This window comes from Poecilia reticulata, chromosome 13 (genome assembly GCF_904066995.2).
Source record: "Poecilia reticulata chromosome 13, P_reticulata-male-v2, whole genome shotgun sequence".
NCBI lineage: Eukaryota > Metazoa > Chordata > Actinopteri > Cyprinodontiformes > Poeciliidae > Poecilia > Poecilia reticulata.
Window position 1 is genome coordinate 28,490,882 of NC_088842.1, and position 21,856 is coordinate 28,512,737.

At 38.0% G+C, this 21,856-nt stretch overlaps 1 protein-coding gene across 2 annotated transcripts in view; it reads right to left on the reverse strand.

The window, feature by feature from the left end:
- The window catches only part of arhgap42b (Rho GTPase activating protein 42b), a 94,927-nt gene that overhangs the window by 56,516 nt on the left and 16,555 nt on the right, over positions 1-21,856 (reverse strand). For both annotated transcript variants that reach the window (XM_008426417.3, XM_008426415.3), the window contains exons 2-3: positions 10,286-10,381; positions 4,745-4,806 (exon numbers count right to left, since the gene is read on the reverse strand). In XM_008426417.3, coding sequence (XP_008424639.1) covers positions 4,745-4,806; positions 10,286-10,381 — 158 coding nt within the window. The remainder of the gene's footprint in view (positions 1-4,744; positions 4,807-10,285; positions 10,382-21,856) is intronic.

The window sequence follows — 21,856 nt, forward strand, 5'->3', positions numbered from 1 at the left end:
ACACAAGTAAGTATTTTGAATAATTTATAATAGATCTTCAGGTAAAGATAAAGTGACACTGCTATAAAAATGGTGAAGAAAAGGATTTGCTTTGACAAGAGAAGCCAGTAAAGATGTTCGCTGCTACTCATGGTCTCGGCAATGCGCCAAACAATAAACGAGATGGTAGCATCAGCTTATATCTGTATAAATGAGCTTCAAAATGAGGACAGGACCTGCTGCAGCTGATCAAGCAACATCACTGACAGTTTAACACCCTCAAGACATGCGATTCTCTCGCAGTGTGCAGAGGGGCAGCGATGAGAATAGGGCTGCTTTCAGTTCAAAGTAAAGCAGCCTCCTATTATAACCATCTCTGAGAACTATATGAATGTTTTCATATCACAGAGATTTAAAAGATACTAAGTTTACATATGACAAATTGCTGGCACTTACATCCCCAGAGATTTAAAAAATGCGTGCGAGCGGAGAAAAGAAAAACTCTCCCAGCGTCACCAACATTACGATCACAGAGCAGAGATCAGAGGCGCGCGCGCGTCTTGCATATATTCCAGACATCTGATGAGATGCAGACTGCAAGGTGAAGAGAGAGAGAGAGAAACGGAGAGAGAAACGGGATGATGCAAAGAGGATTCTTTTAAAGAAAGAAACAGAAGAGATGAGGGGGAGAGTGAGAGCTATGAATAGAATTTTACACTTTTAAATCTATTACAGATAAAGTACTGCATCATATAAGCTTCTGAGAGTAGCTGTAGCTGCTTTGATGTATTAAGATTTTTTTTTTTTTCCAATTACTTTGCAATCATGCAGTCTTCTTGTTGTCACACAGTCTCCTTCCCGCTCAAGTGTGGCTTCATTTAATTTATCCTCTTCAGTTTAGCCTCTCTCCCCATATCAGACCGGCTTCTTTTTGTTTTCTGGCGCTCTTTGAAATGAGAGGATTTAGAACAAAAACAAAACCCACAAAAATGCATTAATGTGCATCTCTCCTCTCGCTTTGTTTCCACGACTTGTGCACACATAAGCTCCAGACGCATGAACCTGTAAACCTCCGTCGCCTCTTGCTGCCATCCGCACTTCTGCCTTAGCTTTGTAATTCTCCTTTGTGACATCCGCTCGCAATGAAAACAACAACAAGGAAAACTAGGCGTGCCAAAAGGAAAAAAAAATCTCCTCTGATTATTTGTGACAGGCATCAAATGAGGCCCAGACAACAGCAAACATTTAAACAAATGGTTTGCAACTTCTTTGTTTCTTTAGCAGATCTTATATTAGACACACAAAAAGCAAAATGAAAGCTTTTTATAGGCACCGCATAACAAAGTCTCTGCAAACTGAGTACGCCGTGGAACAAAAACAACTTTGTTTGCAATAATGGAGTGCATCCAGAACATTTTTTATCTACTAAACGCTCTTAAGAGCTTCAACAAAAAGCTTTTTCTCCGACTCTGTATACCTGATTCAAGATCCCACTGAGTGAAGTCGAAGCACTGATAATGAATTCTAAGTGGCACATTTTGACTCTGGCTTTAAATGCAATCCTGCCAATTAGCAGACAAACATTTTGCTATCCAAATATTAGAGATATTACATAAACTTCCAAGTTATTCCAAGCATCTTCAAAAGGAAACATGCAAAAAGCTCAAATGTCTTGGAAAAATGGAACAGACTTAGAAATACAGTGACACCTTGTCACAGTTTAGTATTGGCAGATTCAACTATTCATAGATCTTTCTGTGGAACGTAACTACAAATTACTAGCAAAACATTTGTTAATTTTTTGTTGAACCCATTTAAGATATTCAAAAGAATATGCAGTTTCTGAAGTCAAAATATTTAGGTAAAGTGCTTTCGACATGATTTGCAGGCATTATCAAATCAGCAAATTATGGCGTGACATTAATTTTCCTTTGTGCTAATTGGCTGTTACCCCAAGAGTGACAATAAGGAGGACTGGTAATAACTTCTGGTGTAATGCTAAGACAGTTACACCATCATGCGTATTAATTCAGGCTCAGTTTAGGATGAGTTTGTTTGAACTATTAAAATAAATAAGCAGTTATCACTATTTTCAGAGACGATCTCAAGTATTCACAAATTTCAGGGTGAAGATGGCAAATACCAGGGACCTATTATAGGCTTGAATAGGTCTGAAGCCAGAAAGTTACATCTGTATGTGCCGACCGGTCATTATTGACTGGTCGGTAAAATTTAAAGGAAATTAGAGACAATTTATCCCCTAATGGGGAGAGCATGCAAACTCCATGCAAACAGATCCTAGGCCAGGATTCAAACCCAGGACCTTCTTGCTGCAAGGCAACAACACTACCATCTGCACCACCATGTAGCCAACCTAAAAGCCCAGAAGTGTGATCTTTCAACAGTTAGCCAAGCAATATTAAACCTAAGTAAGAGCAAATGGTAGTTATAATGCATGTAAAGTCACTGCAAAGTGTTCTATATTTTTTCTGGTTCAGTGTAAGGGTTAGACAAATACAAACATGCATTTATTAACTAAGTAACATGGTGGTTTGGTAATCTTCCATTTAAATATACTCATGTTCTGAACAATACAGTGAATTCAGACGAGCGTTAAAGGCCGTGCTCTATCGACAGAAGTACTCAGTCTCTGGCTGAGTGAAGCGTGGCTTGTAAAAACGGCCTCACAGCTTTTAGTGAAACAAAAATTAACAATATTGGATTATACAGATTTTCGTATTTTTGCTTGCAACATTTGCACAGCACAGCAAAGAGCTACACTAAATTTACTGAGGTGGCCCTCATTTTCAAAGGGTAAGTCTTCCCATCATAAAATATTGAATGTTTTACAGATAAAAGCTCGGCCTGAGATGTCAGCAACTCCAGTCAGAACCAGTCCCTCAAACTTAGGAATTTCAGTATTGCTAAAATTATATTATCATTGCAAAAAATTATTTCAGTTCATCAATATAAAATGTGGTCCATCAGATTCACAGTTTTTCTTTGTCAACTAAACTTAAGAAGGCAAAGGTTGAGCAAATTACTTTTACAACCAACTGTCTTCTTAAAGAGTTATGAATTTACAAATATAGTTACGATAACGAGAAACAGTTATCAATGTAACATACAAAGACAGCGTTCCCTTTGTATGTGCATATATTTTGCTGCAAAGCGAATGAGATGAGATTCTCTGTGCAACTGACCCACAACAAGCCGACAGGATTGCTAAGCAAAAACTGGCGGATCACGTTTCAATTTCAGAACATACAGTCGTAGCGCTAGCAACACCGAAGGGCTCATTTTTACCATGATGCCGTGCAATGGTGTCTCATGAAGTCCAAAAAGACGCAGCTTTCCTACAGTTGGCTCGGATCAAGACCAGTCTGTATCCACACCAGAAGCAATCCGTTTGGAAGTGGGACGAAACCACCTCAAACAGAGGGATCTTGCTCGAATAGAACTCTGGTCTGTTTAACTCAGACCATGTGTGTAGGTGCGAATAAACCGTACAAACCTTATTGTTAGAGCATTTACCAAAATGTTGCAAAAACTATATGCTTAAAGTTATTGGAAAAGTTAAACATTTTCATTAAGCTACCCATTTATGAAGCCCAGGACAATAAGTGTTCTAAAGTCATGTTTAGTTTGCATATTTTGTTTTTGTCTGGTTTAGTTTGCATATTTTGTTATTGTCTGGGGTTGTGTGGAGACTGATGTAGGGGGGGGGGGTTGTGCATAACTAAGACACCCACTGAGAAATCTCCTCCACCTCCTTTGCCCTTGGCCTTTACGTCATGCCTGGTTTGTCTTTAGACATCCAGCCATGTTGGAGGCTTGTTTTCCGACCTTTAGACCAGCCATCCAGAACCAGAACCACCCATCTCCCCCGCCCCAATAAAAGCCCAAAACAAGGATTTTCTTAAGTAACACAGACTCAGACATAATTGCTATTTTAGCTGGGGTTTTTATTTAGTATTTAGTATTATGTTTCTTCTAATTGAGGATTGTTTATTATATTTTGATTAGCAACGCCTCGATTTTTTTAATCTAAGTACATAATGGATATTCTTTGTGGCATCAGTTCTTAACCTTCTGAAGAAAGCAAATATTTTTTTTCCTGTATGAATTGCAAATAGTACCACTTCAGGAAAAAATGAATGTGTCTTAGCATAAGGAAATGAAGGAGGTTTTCATGCACATTTAATTTCTCATCGAGACAAATACATTTATGAGTTAAAACGAATCACATCAAGTCTTCTCATTTCTTTACAGCATATGTTGCTTTTCATTACCTTTTGTTTTGAATAGTGCATGTGTTTTGGGATAAAGAGTGTGGCATTTCCAGTGCTCTGCTTTGCCAAAATAATTTCTTCTCCCCAAAATGTCCTAAAATTGCATAATAGATCTCCATTTCAGTCCTCAACTTTTATAAAATAAACTGGGTTTTGTTTAATACTTTGGGGAATTTTTTTCCTACTCAAAAGTTGCATACTAGTCAATAAAATCTTTATTTCCACCTCCATTCAATAACTAAAATGTTTAAACCTTAGCATCTAAACAAGCATAACAGTATCCCTGTTCAATGCCAGGCAATAAAACACAGTTAAAAAATAGCTTTTTACTGGTAATGTAGTTTTTGTAAGTGGGGTTTTGTGTTTTTTTTTTCTGTACATCAAGTTATAAATAGCACAGTCAATCAACTGACACAGTAAAAGGGGTAGCAGTGTTTTGTTGTAGCCCTGTCATGTTTCTAATGTGTTCTTACCAGGCGCCTTCTTTCCTCTTCAACGGTGTTCAGCAGCTGGGAGAACTCTTTGAAAGACTGGGCTACAAAAAAGAAAAGAAAAAAAAAAACAACTTGAGAAACAACAAATAGGGAAAAAACTGGTAGTTTTAAGTCTTGATATGCAAGATATCTCAAACAGACAGCAGCTTTGCACCAGAAAGATGAGACAAAAGCATAAAGAAAAAAACACGGTGCTGCAGTCGTTAAAGATGTGATGTTTCAGGCACCTCCCACAGGACAGAATCGTGCAAAATGTTTATTTGCTTTCTAGCTTCAAACCCTTCAGAGCAGTGCATTTCAGAATGTAATAAAAGCATGCAGCTGTCCAATTTAAACCCAAGCCTTACCCAGCAGTAAGAAACAATACCTCAATTCAATGGATTCCACTGATCGCTTCTCTTTGCTTTCATCCCCTGCAAGGCTTCACAATATACTGCCCCGATGTAAAAGAGAGTGATGAGGTGAAGATGTGTTCACACCATCTGGGATATACTTCAGCAGCCTAGATTACATCCTGCATGGCCAGATGATTTCAGAATACAATGTATTCCACCTTATCTGCTGGAGAATTGTGCCTTGATAGCTTCACGGCTTCATTAAGTAGAAGGCCTGATACAATTTGGCCTCTGCTGGAGAGCCCCTGCGTCACTGCATGTCCAGGCATTTAGCAGTGGTCGAGCTGCGCTGCTTGCCAACACAGTAATATCATTATCAGCCCCGACAGCCTGGCAAGGGGACCCATGCATCATTGTGGACACTCGGGTCTATTTGCACACTAAAGCTTTCAAAAACCAGGGAGCAATGATTTTGTGCCAACAATCTTGCAGGCAGCTGGCCTTCTTTGAATGCTACCAGCTCCTTTATCAACAGAGCAAGGCTACGAGGGGGTAAAGGCCACAGCGGGAGCCGCTGATGGGACAAGATTAGGAAGGAAATGGGAATCAAAGTGGGGTTGCAGCTTGCATATAATTCACTTGTAAATGGAGGAAAGGCAATAAATGTGAAGAATCACTTAGAGAATAAAAAAGATCTGTTTAGAAAACCAGAAATTTCCTGTGTGTTTTTCAATAATACTATTAATGCTGTACACCGATGCTGAATAGTTGACATACACTGATGTGTGTTTCCAGATTCTTATTTCAAGCTGGGAATATATTACAAGAATAAGCCAAAAAAAAAACATAACTAGGCACACCAATCTGAATTTATTTAGCTTGTGAAACTCACATCTGCACAGAAATATGTATAGGTTCAAATTTACACAAAACATAAAAATAAAATATTTTGTTGTTTTCATGAAAACATTTTTGGCAAAGGCTGTTTATCAGAAATAGCAGAACTAATTTAAATTGGTTGGTTTCTGGACAAAGACATGGCTGTTGAGTGCATCTCCACTACTTTCAATAAGTGATAGTTTGTTTTTAAGCCAAACTATCAACCCCATTTAAAAGGGACTACAGGATGTTAAAAAAAACAGTCCAGTGTCCAAGAAGCCTCAAGTCTACCATAAAATTAAAATTTTAAATCAGGACAAAAACATGGTTAGTCGAGAAAAAGACAAGTTGCATGTAAAAAAAGCAAACAAAAAAAAACCGAGGTAAAGTTTTTTTTAAGTTAGGAAAACAACCATCAAGCACGGTGAAGGCAGGATCATTCTGAGGGTCTTTTGTTGGTTCACCAGCAGGTAAGGTGGGTGAAGTGCCAAGAACACAAAAACAGAAACAGACAGAAAGGATTTGAACCCACTGCTTACAAAACCACCTATCAACGTTGCCTCTAGTGTTGGAAGAGATAGGAGCCTCTAAAAGAGACAAAAGCCAATTTAAAGGCATCGGTTATGGCTATGATACAAAGTCAAATTTATTTGAAGTTTTTGAAATATCCAGGATTTTCAAAACAACTGAAGGCAACAGTGGCTTGACTGTGCTATAAAAATAATTCTACATGCCTGGAAATTACATCTTAACCCCCTTTCAAGAACTTCTGCCAGGAAACCAGCTGTTTTTTTTTTGTTTTTTTTGTGGATTAATTGGAGCTTTAATGCTAGATTTAATTGCTCATTTTGGCTCGCTCACATCAGATTTCTCTTCACCCCAAAAAGGATTTTAACAGCTCTTAAGGTCTCAATGAATGACCTTCTGAGGAAAGGTCCTTCAACTTTTAAGAAAAAAATTTAAATTTCTATGGCCACATCAATCCCTTGGCCCCATTGATTCCTAGATAACTGACTGGCATGTGAATGTCACTGCAGGAAGTCATCGAGGGAAATCAATAAAAGGTCAGGTGAACCCGTCTGACAGCACACACAACATCCCAATGTTTTGTGGGGAGGCTCGGAGCATCAAAGTGGACTGCACCAATACTGCATCAAGATCCTCTGTGGCATTCACTCAAGGGTCTGGCTATGTCAGTCAGAAACTTGGTTTCATTGATGACAAGATTGATTTCAACAGGCTGTTTCATTTTTCCCCTCAAATAGTTATCATGGCCTTTTCTCTCTCAGACACTGAGTGAATACAGCAGTGTGGCTAAGAGTGGAAATGGGAAACTGGCCAGGAACTGAATTCGAAATTAAAACACAGGCAAGTTTATATTATATTTGTACATTTTAAATTTGTTCCTGACATATTGTCAGTTCACTTCTGTGTGCTGATTATTTGCTTAAGATTAAGATTGCTATTGTTCCATCGGTGATCAACAGATCCTTTATTGCAGGGCTGGGAATGTGAGCATTGCCTCAAATTAAAGTGTGCTTTATTCTAATGAGACTTCACTTTGGGTGTGGATTTTTCCATTTAACATAATTAGCGAGTGCGTCCCATACAGTTACCGCAGCTTTGTACGGCACTGGTCATTTAGCATTCTGATGAACATTAAAGTCTCAAGATGAGGAGGTCGATATCCTGTTCAGCCCTCACAGATGGTCAGTAATTCAGCAGACCACGGCACGGAGCGGGGGACTTAAGCTGGGGATAATGAGTGGGATACAAAACAAGAGGCGAAGGAAGAGGCCAGACTGACAGTCCTGCCCATTAGAGTCGGTGCATCCCCCTGCACATCTGCTTTCATATACCGGTTGGAGGCTGGACGATTTCCACCTCCATTAATCTCTGACACTGATCACAATTAGTCCTTCAGATGTCCTGGAGACTTGACAAGAGACTGCATAAGAATCCGTGTGAAAATAAAAAGAGGCAATATAGGCTCTATATAGGCAATATAGGATTCAGCATTAAATAATATATAAACCTAAATGCCTAGCCCAGGGGTCTGCAAACTTTACAATCCAAAGAGCCATTTTTCCCCCTCAGATTTCCAAAGACAATTTTGCCTGGGACCGCAAAATCTACACAACCTTTCACAAAAAGAAAAAAAAAACTAAAACATTAGCTTATCATATTTTTAAAGCTTTTATTTTTGAAAACTTGCCAGCGGCCTTAATTCCGGTGAAAGTCATGATAATATGTGAACAAATACTTAACTAAACAGTGTTAATACTAAAACCCAGACAGACTATCCAGCTATTGGAAAATAAATTCAGTAGATTATGTTCAACTCATTAATCAGTTATTTTGGTTTTTTTGAAAAGTTGTATCCATCTACCTTTTCTATACTTGTAATGAAAGACCGAGTGTTAAGTTTATCAATAAATATCTCACTGGGTGGATTCAATTGTTATTTTTATTGTTATTTTATTTCATACAAACGCAGTTGTTTTTTTTTGCCATATTGATATTTCATTTAAGGATAAATTGTGCTTTTACTACATACAATCTAAACATGTTGGCACTTGAAATAATTTAATAAATTTTCTGATTTAAAAAAACACAACAAAAGATTTAAAATAATAGAATGATCACTAATGAAAGAATAGCTCATTGGTTTGTAGACTAACACGCACAAAAATCATTGTCATTCTGTTCATACTATTGCAGATTTTACATGAATGTATTTCCCGTTCCCGTTAAATATCAGAAAACTCCTTAGTTTTATAATATTACTGCCCAAGGTTATCAGGAGCCTCTTTAGGGGGCCCACGTAGCCGGAGCTACAGGTTTCAGAGCCGTGGCCCAGCCAGAGTTAAGAGTTAGCATTCTGATAACTATAATTCCTGGCTTGTTGCAATTCTCGTTTAAGCCATAAGACATTCCTTTTCCAAATACAATTTTTCAATTAGAAAACTGTTTCTCAGACATTTTAAGATACTACTGTAAAAAACTAATTAGACCACAGTTTTTTCACCGTTTTGCTCAAAATAAAACCACAAAAAAGGCTGGATTTTGTAGTTGTAACACAATACAAATGTGAAAAGTACATTTGTGAGATACTGAGTAGATGAATAAAATCTGTACTGGCCCAATAGCTCCAGCCATGTAATCTTTTTTTTTTATTTTGGACTGTGTGTATGTGCATGCCAATCTGGCAAAATGTGCTAATCTGTTTAGTAAAATCCAACAGCCAATTAGCATGCGTGTTGCAAGTTTTGGAGAAAGGCCAAGGTTGTGTGTTCTCCCTTTCGCAGACGAGCATAATTGCACTGAAAAAGCACAGCTGGCATTTGTATCCCTGCCCCCACCTTAAGCTATTGTACCCTCAGGCAATATACTGATCTACAGTTGGCTTGTGGTGGCAGACAGGCACCTCTGCATGGTAGCTCTGCTGGACTGGTGTGTGAATGTTTGAGCAAATGGGTCAAAAGAGGAAAAACAAGGTAAAGAGCTTTCCAAAACAGACGGGTCAAAAGGCGCTTGCAATTATAAGCAAAAGGTCATTTGCACATAATAGCCATAAATACTAAATAGCTGCAAATATTAAGAACATTTATGAAAAAGCCCCAACATAAAACCAGACCAGGCGGCGCTGCAGCACCTAACTGCTCAAAATAAGCAATAAATGGAGGTTTCCATGAGTGGACAGGGGGCTGGTTTTGATCCATTTCTTCATAATGACAAGATAATTGTTTGATTGAAGATATTTAAAGTGCATCAAATGGAATACTGTATTAGTTTCACACTATTAAAAATGATATGAAGTCACAGGACTACAATGCAAGGCACTGAAAGAGAAGTGAGCATGATGCATATAACGCAGGAGGAAATAAACTGTTAACTATTGTTTAAAGTTTTTCGGACGCGGGTCTAAGGAGTTGGACCCTGACTTGAGAGAAGAAATTTCAAAAGCCAATTAAAACATGATTATTACAGGAAAGGTATAATATCATAATGAAAAGTGGGATTATAGTCTATATGGAACGATCTTGAACTTCAAGGAAGCAAAGAATGAGCATCGCAAACCAAATGTTAGAAAACATATCCGGTCATGAGGGTTTGTTCCTTGGCCCTCCTCTCATGCATTTGACTCTTATGACTCTCTCTTTTATTTTTTATAATTTACAAAAGTGGTGTAATTTGCATTGCAAATTGCAATAAAGCAACAGTTTTCCCTCCAGTGGCTTTACAGAAGCTTCAGTAATGAATCTGAGACAAATGACAGAGTTGTGCCATGACAAATGACTCTTACCAATGTTGACCTCGTCATCTGTCTCAGCATCACCTATGCACTCAAACTGGAACTCCTGCAACGACTGGGAGAACTTCTGGACAGCAGCAGAAAGACCTGGAAAACGAACAGAGCAGAAGATAAAGTGGAGCACATCTGAATCTGTCACTAAATAAAAACAACCAATGTATTTGTTTTTATGTTAACTTGTTTCCAGTAACTTGTGCTCCAGAAAAGTAATTGAGTAATTAAGACGAAATGTTCTTTATTTTGCTACTGCATAAAAAAAAACAAAAAAAACTGCGGTCTAATTGTTTTCTGTTTATTTACGAAAGGACTGGTGTCGCTTTCTGGAACCGGAGCACAAGCCATGGGGACATGAGAACGCCACTGGCTCAAAGCTTGGAAATAAAAATGATGCCAAATTATATTCACAGACTAAATCAAACAAAAATCCTCCAGCGGTCTGCCAACACCTGCTCTCTGGCCAAATATGGGAAGCCTCAAAGCCCCTTCGCTATGAACCAAAAGTCATATGGTAAACAGAGTCGCTTCGCAAGGAGGCCGAGTCAACAACCACCGAGCTCCGAAATCCTGACTAAGTGTGTGCCAAAGACAAGCACACACGAAGAGCTCCCTATAATCACAAAACACCTTTAATGACTGCAGCTTCCAGCAGTTTGTAAAAGACTTAATGGTAACTTTAAGTGGTGTCATTAGTTAAATAATTATTTTTTTTCATTTGTGGAGAGGGTATGTGGGGCTTTTTTCTCCTTTTAGTTGTCAGGCAATAGCAGCCCAACAATTAACACTTAATTTGCATTAAAATGATGCAGATGAATGAATTCACCTGCACCTTGAAATTTATTATATTATATTACATTATATTAATCATGCAGTGTTTTGGAAATCAATACAAAATGAAGAACAGAGGGTAGGGGATGCATGGTTGAGACAGAGACCCAAATTTTAAGGCATCAATGTTTAATATCTCAAGTAGTATTTTATATATGCAGTATATTTATAATAGCTGGAGGTTTCAGGTTTCAGTTCATTGTGCTATAAAATGCCACTACATGCCTGGAAAACACATAGTACTGCCCCTTCAGTCGTGTGTTAACTCCAGGAGAATGTATAACTTCTATACCTAGTTAAATCCTACCACATACCTACTCAATGAAACCATTTGGCTTCAGTAAAACTTGGATCGGTTCACTAATGTCAAATATGTGAAAAGTTAGAAGTCTCAGGACCCAGGATATGTTAATGCAGCACTGGATGATTCACAGTGAGGGGTGACAGCTCTTTGAGCACTCACTGTTCTTCCCTCAAGTGCCAGGAACTGTATGTTTTTTTGTTTTTTTGGGGGGGTGGGGGGAACCATGTGGTGACTGGTGCCAAGAAAACCTTCCTTCCAGACCTTGTCTTTAATGCAGGCAGGGGACAAACTCACACAGTTTCAAGCAAAAGTTGTTCTTGACAGTGTCTGGGAACAGAGTAAAATAATATCCTTTTAAGACCGACTGTCAAACTCCATGCTCACTGACATTCACACATCAGCAACCGTGAAAGTGACTGGAATAATAACCAACGATAGTTTATTGATTAGAATTCTTGCTTTTGTCCGTAAGATTTGGGCCTAAAGGAAAATTCCTACCTTCGTGCTAAAATTGATAAACCCTAGAGTTGAAATCAATCTTGGAAATCTCTCCTCGCAAAGAACTTTGGATGTTTATTTCATTCCAGGCGTTTAACTGTGATTTAATGTCCTATTTTTGTATCTGTGGAATATTTCAAAACGTCTTGAGAAAAGACAGAAAACATTACTCCTTAGATGAATGTCTTTACTCTAGGCGAGGGATGTCAATGGGAAAACACTCCAATATTCTTTAAAACCCAATTATATAACACATTAGTGATCTATTAACAGAGCAGGTATAAAGTGTATATTTATGCGTGTACAGATTTTAGATTGTTTTTCCAGCAGAACCAATAATATTATCTGCCATTTATATAATGTTTGCTTGACTCAAGAGGGAAACTACATTTCATTGATAATTACTGTAATTTGTGGGATTCTTAAAATTTGTAATTTTCTTAGAGTTTACTGCCAGTTTGTATACAGACTAGCTGTGTATTTACACAAGAAAATTACTAAATAATAAACAGCAGCCTTCAAAAAGACCAAATAGCACATAAATCATGTGTAAAGAACTTCAACCTATTTTGGTTGATAGATCACTTTTTAAATAAAAATAAAAAAGCTGCAATATGCAAGGTTTTGAAATAAAATGCAGATGTCCAAATCACAGTGCATCTCTGGTTTTTGTAAAACTTTGACAGGACGATAAGCATTATAAGGTGAGAAAATTTAGGAACATCTATTCATCGTCTACACATGCTTATCCGTGCCAAGTCGTGAGAGTGCTGGTGTGTTTCTTCAGCGTTCATTGGGTGAGGATATAACAACACTTGAGAATTTTAGAGAGATACATTGACTTAATATGCAGCTTTGGATTGCGAGAGTAAGCCAGAGTAGTCAGAGAGAAGCCAAGCATGCCACTCATTATTTTACTAAAACTGCAGTGTGCATTAGTGTGCATTCACCAGAGTTTATTATTTCCAAAAGGTGGCTTATTAAGTGTTTTGGATTAGGAGCATTCAAATGCAGACAGGACATCAGCAGGTAGATGCAGTTAGGAAGATTGTATAATAAATAAAATGAAAAACTTGCAGTCTTGAAATGAGAAAAATAAGAACAGGGAACAAAGATGAGAGCAACAGAAGAATCCATTAATGAGCAAAGAAACCAGGGAGTCTACATACAATGAAAGTGTGATGGTGACTTGGAAACCAGGCACATACAAATAAATAAAATTAATGGCAGCTGAGCCGGGAGAGGAGACGGTAAAAAGCTGAGAAGATAAACAGGAGGATCTGAACCAAATACAATAGGATCTACCAACAAAGGAAAACTCATAAAACTAAAATAAAAGTCTTAAACCAAAAAGTGAATGTTACAGAAGACTCTCAAATGACATGGTAAACTGAGATTGAAAGTTCAAAGGGATAATATATCAACTTTGCAGTACTCCACTTAGCCTTCCTGTTATCTAAGTAAAGCCTTACCCTCTCCCCCAGCCTGAATGAAACACAGGCATGTTTCGATATGTTGTAAATAATATTGTTACCTTTGAAATAGATTTTTAGCAATTGTTTGTGTGCTTTCTCAGACTTCATATTAAAGCACATTGCACTCCCTAAAACATCTTGGTTTGAGTCCCTCAACAACAGCTCATGCACCAAAAAGTATTGAAGAGGAGGAACCGTGTGGTGTGTTCACTGACTTTAAAGAAGGCAGATTTTTATTTTCCTGAGTGCCTGTAACAAGCTAGTCATAGAAACTGACCAATTCCATACACCTGGCAATTTCTCTGTGCTTTAATTCAGATGCTGCCCATTAAAAAGAACTATTTCAATCACTGGTCACAGGTGTTGGGAGTTTCTCTTCTTCAAGAAGTGAAACAAGAGGCTGATCATTAGAGATCAATAAAGTGCTGGTCATTAGAGACGAAAACATACGGGGGAAAGCAGTATTTTGGGTATTTTGCCTCTGGCCAGTTACAGACTGAACCACATGCATTTATTTAAAAGAATATAAAAAAAAAGTTTAAACATTTTAATCAAACAAATCACAGCACCACAAAATAAGCTTGTTAAATATGTTATTTGAATTCATTTAAGAACTTCCAAAAGTAAGATTTACCTTCCGCCTGCTGTTAAAACCACACAACATGAGCTATGTTTCTGCTAAGCACAAAAGGCCTCAGGAAAAAAACCGTCGAATTTTCTTATAAACCCATTTTATAAGCACAGCCTTACACCTTTAACTTATCAGCACTGACTCACCAGTGGCCACGAGCAACTTTTCATTGTTTGCAGAGGGAGGAGAGCAACATGACCACTTAAGAATTAGAGGAGCTTTAACGGTCTAATATTCTGTGGGGAGAGACATGACTAGGTTATCATTTCCTGCACACAGCCTGCCTAAAATACAACCTCCCACTTTGTTTTTATTTTAGTCCTGGTGGGAAAAGAAACAAGACATTAAAAACAACATTCATTCAGACACGGAAAAACACCTCACTGTGCCTTTTAAGAACCCAGCGCATATTTGCATAAAAATCCATATTATAGAGATATTTAATGTTGCAAAACACTAAATATACATTTAATAAATGAAGGGTATTTTTTTTTTATTCTGTCTAAACCAAACCAGTGGCACTCCTGTATTGACTATTTTGCAATAACCACCAAACAGCATGTCAAGTGGATATTTCTGCTTTCCGATCTGAATTTTGTTTCAAATATGTTACATATACTCTACGAGAAAATCTGCCAATGGGCAACTTTTTTTCTGGAGAAATAATGTTCCAGAGAAAAATCTGTGAATAGGTGAATTTGTGAAATCTGAACTGTGGATAGATGGGGCTCCACTGACCTTTATTGTTTCTTTATTGTATGTCAACCCTCCTCGTAATTAGCAGTGTTTTGTCATCTCTCTACTCAGATCCTTGTTGTTGTGCCCTTTCACATTTAAGTTGATGAGTCTCACCTGTTCCCACTCCATTAATCACTCCTCCCAGTACATGTGCTCTTTCTACTGTATTAACTTATGCAACTGATGTCTGTTGGTTATGTTTCAGGCAGATGAGTGACTCTGTGAGTACAACAGGCTAACACCAGAACTGCTTCTGTTACCTATTTCAATTCATGAAACAGACAGAAAAGACTGTAACTAGGGCTGAAACGATTCCTCGAGTGATTCGAGTACCTCGATTATTAAAATTCCTCGAGGAAAATTGACCTGCCTCGAAGCTTCGTTAATTTATGTTTTATCATTTAGCGCACCGTGTTTCAGCCGGAACATTATTTGCGTTGCGCGGAGCTCTGACTTCCGTCTCTGAGTTGTTGACGGAAGCTACGTGTTAGCGGCATAACGTCCAATCTTCAAGTTCGACCCGCGGGGATTTTACTGATTGGTGATAATTCCGGGTTTTCATTGTTTTTGTGGGACCAATAAACATCCTTAAAATGACCGGCGCGATGCCGGGAGTTCAGCAGCTTGAGCGGAGAGACTGAACACGGCGGGCGGCTGAGGGTTGATGCTTACAGGGTAAGAGCAGCTTTACGGACCGAACCGCACAATAAACTTATATCATCCCGGTCTGAACAAACGGGAGGCGGAACATGGCTGGTAGATGAGTTTCTGAACGGAGGAGCCGTAAATATCCCGTATTGCTCCCCCGGTCTACAAAAAAGTAACTGGTAGGGAAGCTCAAATGTGGAAAAAATAGACTGATGTTGATATCCGATAGTAACACTGGTGTTATGGAAGATTTACCAATATTGTATTTCATAATTGTTTTTATCCGATTACTCGATTAATCGTAAGAAAAATCTATAGATTACTCGATTACTAAAATAATCGTTTACAAAAGCCCTAACTGTAACACTTAAAGCCCTTATTTTAACATCATAAGTTTAGTTATTTCACCAGAAAAAGTCATTCTGACACTGAGCATTACTTCATAAGAATTTACTGAGAGGAGAAATCTTGTTTTAATATTGCAGTATTTTCGTGCCATGTACTCATTCTACCCCTACTTTTTTATTGTCAAAAGTAATTGCTTAAATCTTTCACTCCAGTTTCTGTTTGCCAACAGCAGATAACATATCCACTTTAACATTAATATTATGCCCTTCCATTGTGCTTCATTCTTTTTTTATATTCTGGTAAAGACAGCTAGTGTGAGGCCTTGAAAGAGAGCTCAAGCACAAATTCTTAAGCAGAAACGAGTAGGATGAAAAGCATATAATTACGCACATCCACGCCAGCATCTGTGAAACAACTTTTACAGGTTTGATTCAGACTTGCAAATCTCGAGTTAAACCAACCCCCGCCCCCGTTTTTCATAGATGGTAACTAATTAGTCTTCTGTCACATGAACAGTGACTACAGTTTACTCTGTATCACTGCATGCTTCTCCTACTGTGCAAGAAAGGGGTCTTTTAAGTTCTGCGCTGTTTGAAGTGAAGATATGGCCGCTGATGAGGGGCGAAAGCAGACGAGAAGCAATTAGTGAGTCACTGTGCAAGTGACAAAATGTACATTTAAACTGTGGTGGATGACAACGAAAATGTCAGTGTTTTTAGAGCCCCTATCTTGTTTTGCATTTAATTATAATTCTAAATGAATTATGAAATGTTAAAAGCACTTTGTGTGTTGTTCAGGGACATGGGCTTCTCCTATGTAACTGTAGCTTATAGCAATTCAGAATGAGCTGTCTAGTGAAAAAAAATGACAATTAAATGATTAAAACTCTCAGCTAGCATGGTTAATTCTGGGGCCTGCGTTAATATAACTACTTTATTATTTTTCTCCTCAAACGTTAGATTTAAAACCCATTTTGTCTCCATGTGGAGGCGCTTTATCTGTATTTATGCAATGTGGAAGACATTGGAATGTCGCAAATAATTTCAAATGGCACAAAACATTACCCAATTCTTGGGGGACTGAAGTACATTGTTGGCTTAGTTATAAAAAAGAATAATGGTGACTTTAAAAATCATGTAAAATTCGGTAGCTGAACCTGATGCTTGTTTCAGTGCAAATATGTCATGTGTTTGGAAAACACTTCTGTAGAGTTTTTGTTAAAATTGCAGAAGGAGAAGAGATATTTTCCCCCCAGAGGGAAAAGTTTTGCTAGTGGTCCATCTGGTGTCCTGAAAATTACCCAGTTTTGTTCACAACCTGAGAAACTCGTGTTGCTACTTTAAAATACCCTATGATTTTTGTTTTGCTCCTGACCCCGACCTCATCAATGTGAATGTTTTTCCAAATGCAGATTTTCTACAATATTTTCACCTCATGTCAGCATTTGAACTGAAATTTTTATGGAAAAGCTGTAAATATGTTTAGACAGATTTTTAGGGGAGGTTTAAAAAGCACTGAATGTGGTGTGTATATGTCAACTAGATATCCTAACGGCACCACAAACGATGACAAAAGGCCAAGATAGGTGACACACATACTATATTATATTATGGTACATTTGCTGCTTCAACTATTAAAACAGATATGTATATTTAGAGGGGGACTCAAGTACTCGATGATTCTAGCTATAGTGGACCCCTGGTATCCATTGGGGTTAAAGACTCCAACCACCAGCAAACTCCATGGATGTGCAAAAACACAAATTTCCTTAGTTCCAGAAATGAAAAAAAAAAAAAAAAGTTTTGTATCATTTCTCTTACTGTTGTGGTTTCTGAGTTTGCACAGGTTGTTCTTGATATCCTCTGGGAGTCATCTTTTTTATGTGATATCTGACAGCAATATTTTTTTGATTGATCAAAAAATGTAATGGGAGGAAACTATCAAGACTTTCTAGACGTTCTGCTCTTGATCTTTTTGGAGGGGGGGGGGGTTTAAATGTCCAGGTCAGAACAAACATTGTGGTTTTTTTTCTCAATACCAAAATTAACAAATTTATCTTTGCTTAGTATGTAAAGGCCTCGACTAAAAGGAACAGATTTAGATCAGGAATGTGTTTTAGAAAGGTATTTTACTGTACTTTATACTTAGATCATAAATCCAGGGACTTACACTGTACTTGTCAAACATATTCTCTTGATTATGACTGGCCACGGGAAAATGTAGCACAGCGAGTCTGCTCTGAGTGCCACTGAGAGGAACTTTTCTAGAAGATGCATTGTGCCATTGATGTGCTTCCATCATAAGCTGCAGATTTTAGATCAATAAAGATATGCAGTTGTCTGGTTGTTCTCCAAGGACCATCAATAATGGATGATCTTTTAGCTCTGGCATACTGACAAGCCGCACCCTCACAAGAGAAACTCATGCCCCTGTCAAATAAAGGCATTATTTTTATTTTGAAGGAAAAGAAAGAAATGGGTGTTGCAGCTTGAAAAACAGGGTCGTCTTCCCATTTTTGCCAATTGCGTCCAATTTCTTTCCTTGTATTGTCCTATCAAGGGTCCTGAAGGTGCTGCAGCCTTTAGATAGTCACTGGACAAAAGGTGAAGTACACACTGATGCGTCTTCAGGTCGTCCATCACAAGCAACCAACCACAAAATTAGGTCAATCTATTTACCTAACAAATGGCTGATTCACACGGCGAATTGATTATGCTGCTTTTTGACCCGATTTTCCCCTTCCAACAATTTTAAGGACATTCTGATTATCATGTTGGCTCTAAAGATAATTTTATGAGATATTTCTTTGGTATCTGTTCTCAGTTTCCTAAATAAATATCTCCGATTTGGCCCTGTTATCCTCCTTCTGTTTAATAAAAAACGACTGAAGCAGTTAGTCAAGCATGAACTCAAATGAACTTATGAATCATATGTCATTGCAATTTTTAGATGGTTTCTAACCGAGTTTGCATGAACTTACAACCTTGAGTTATAACGTAACCTTGACATTTTGGCATATACCTAATTACATTTCAGTATAAATATTTAAATATCTATAAAATAATAATACTTTTACAAGACTTATTCATCTAAAGTTAATTTAATATAATTTATGGGTGGCACAAAAAAAAACTTACTTTGACAACTCAGTGACAAAATCCGCAGTGCCTCAGAAAAACATGAACAGATTTTGTGCTTTTTCTTATATGTAAATGTTTTCATTCATATTTCTTGTGATAGAACATTAAAGCAGTGGATAATTAGGAAAGGGAATAACAATGATTGTAAAAGGTCTTTATAAATAAAATATCTAAATGTTACATAAATTTGTATTCAGACCTTTTAGTCAATGTAAGGACAATTGTAGCTGTCGTTCTTTTTGTGGCATCCCTCTTAGAGACTGAATTTTTTTTGCCAATTCTTCGTCTTCTCCACTCTTTTGTTTAATTTTGGTGTCTGTTAAAAGCAGTGACGTTTCTAGCCATTTGACTGCCCAGTGCACAAATATTTAGAGGTCAAAGTCATCAGAATTGCTTTACATTAATCACATCGTTTTAGAAAAATAGACTTTAACACTGCTGTTCAAAGTCGTAACTTTACCGTTTTAGTAATTACATTTTTTCACGATTTTATTTTGTTTAAAACAGTTTTGTGTTGCTTTAGTAAATATAAAAAATTGCTTCACTTTTTTCTACTGACTAAGATAATTCCAAAGCTTCTTCCTTGGCAGAAATAATCTGCGTGGCACTATTCCTGCCACCAACTTGAGTGCTCAGTGACCAATTTGTGCACGCAGTCAGACTGATCAGAGCGCATACGGCGCATTGCTGAACCAACAATAAATCTCACACACGCTTGCTCAATAGTGTTCTGGCACGCGCTCTCGTTCTGGCAGACTCCTGTCAAACTTGAGATGCCTACTTGGCTCTGCGCGCCGTCTGGGAGCGCGGAAACAACGCTCCTGCTCTCAGCGCTCAGAACAAGAAGCTTTAGGTTCTGACCAAACGTGAGACTGAAGTTCACCAAGAGGTGGGGGGAACCACCACCACCACGAGACTGGAGATAGGGCTGCACAAGAAATTCATCATTTTCTTCAATACAATAAGTTGTATTGAATTGATGAAGATGCTTTGTATATTTTTATGTTTAAAATCTTATTAATATTTCTATGGAGCCCAACATACAGTGCATCATGCGCGTGGGCAGAGCCACTGCACTGGTTTTAGACATAACAATGTTTAACTTTGGATTGAAAAGATGAGGGAACAATTCTGCAATATTGCAAATTAAAACAAGTAACAAATAGAGCAGATCTATAAATGAATTTAAAAACTAATTACTGTGCTTTCTACTTTATTTATGTCATTACATTTTATATTCATTAGTTACTGACAACAATTCATAAAAAGACATGCAGGAGCAATGAAAAAATTGCTTTAAGTCAAGACAAATGACAAAAATAAGGTAAAAACTATGGAGAGAAAGAAAAGCCTTTAGTAGGGATGAGAGTCTCCATGGTTGCCTGCCTTTTCAGATCCAGCAGGGGAAGGAATTTGGCACCTATCACTTTCAATATGTGAAGCATGTGTGAAGAAGAGCGGTGCTCTTCAGGGTCGAGATGCTTTCACTCTTCAGATGTTGCTTAGCTGAGAGCAAAGTAATCAAAGTACGGCATAAGTAACAAAGGTAAAACCATTTTTTTGACTTTTACAATCATGTATAATAAATGTACATTCTTTTGGCAATTACTCAAAAAGATATTAATTACTGAAATGGCAAAACTCTCCACCTCACCATGGATGTTGCCTTACCGTGTTTGCCCTGTAGTAAAGGCTGTTATTACAGGTATCTACCACCTATAGAATGCTCCACCATTCCTTTGTGCAGGTTTTCATTACAGCGTTGAGCTCTGAACATCCAGGAAACACATGACTGGTTGCAGGGCCCACCCCACTTAGTGCCCAGCGAGAGAGATATGAGAAAGGACTAAACCTGTCAGTCACCACACAGCAAACTCCCCTGGGTACAACCTTTATCTCATCTCCAAGGCAACCACATACTACCAAATCCCATCTGCTGACAGCCCCAGACATAACACAAGACAAGGCGGCAGAAGAATCTGCAGGTTTCTTGCAAGATGATAAGTTGCATCCATATTTTAGTACATATCAGGACATGGACAAGAGGCAGGGTGGGATATATAATTGCAAATGTGGATTCATTCAAAATTAGATTGACTAATGAATTAAAAAGTAAATGAAAGGCTAACGTGTTCTTTCCAGGATAGAAAGAGACAAACGGGGAAACAGAGCGGCTGGCTGTCATTCTGTGAATTCTGTGAAGGTCATTAAAAATGCTTTTTGTTTTCTTTCACTGTCAGCAGCAACTTGCAAGTTTTAGTAACATGGGTGGTAGTTAGCACACTCATACAGCAATGTATTACTGGAATAGTATCGAGTGACGGATGCATTATTCACCGTAACACAATCAAATTAATACATTTCCACAGTTTGCAAGGGCAAAGTTAGCAAAATATCCATCATTTTGCCCGAGGCAGTACAGTGGAGCCGTGGTAAAATGCACCATTAGAGCAGATCCCTGGATTCTGCGGGGCTTCCTGTGTAGAGTGTGCATGTATTCCCTTCAGTTTTACTTCCGGAGTCCAGCGTGTGAATTACAGATTTTAAATTGGCAGCATGTGTGAGCACACAGAGTTGTCAGTCATGTTGTTTTAGCCCTGGATGGATCAGTGACCTCTCTGCTGTGCCCTGTGTGGGAAATCGTCAGCGGGGGAAGGTTTAAGCTTCGAACTGAGCATGCAAACAGAAACTTAATTCACTCATCTCCGGAGGGCACCAGCTCTCAAGGTGACAATTTTTTTTCACTGCTTCATTGGGGAATTTCTCTACTTCTGTTTGTGACAATATTGCACTGAAAAATGAGCAAAAAAAAGAAGAAAAAAAGTTTCTTTCATAGGATTTTCACTATAAAATGTAATGTTTGCAAATTAATATCCGTGTAACCCTGATATGTTTTTCAAAGAGATATTGTGGGTTGATCGGTTCAACTTTTTTGGCAGCAGTGAGACAAACGGT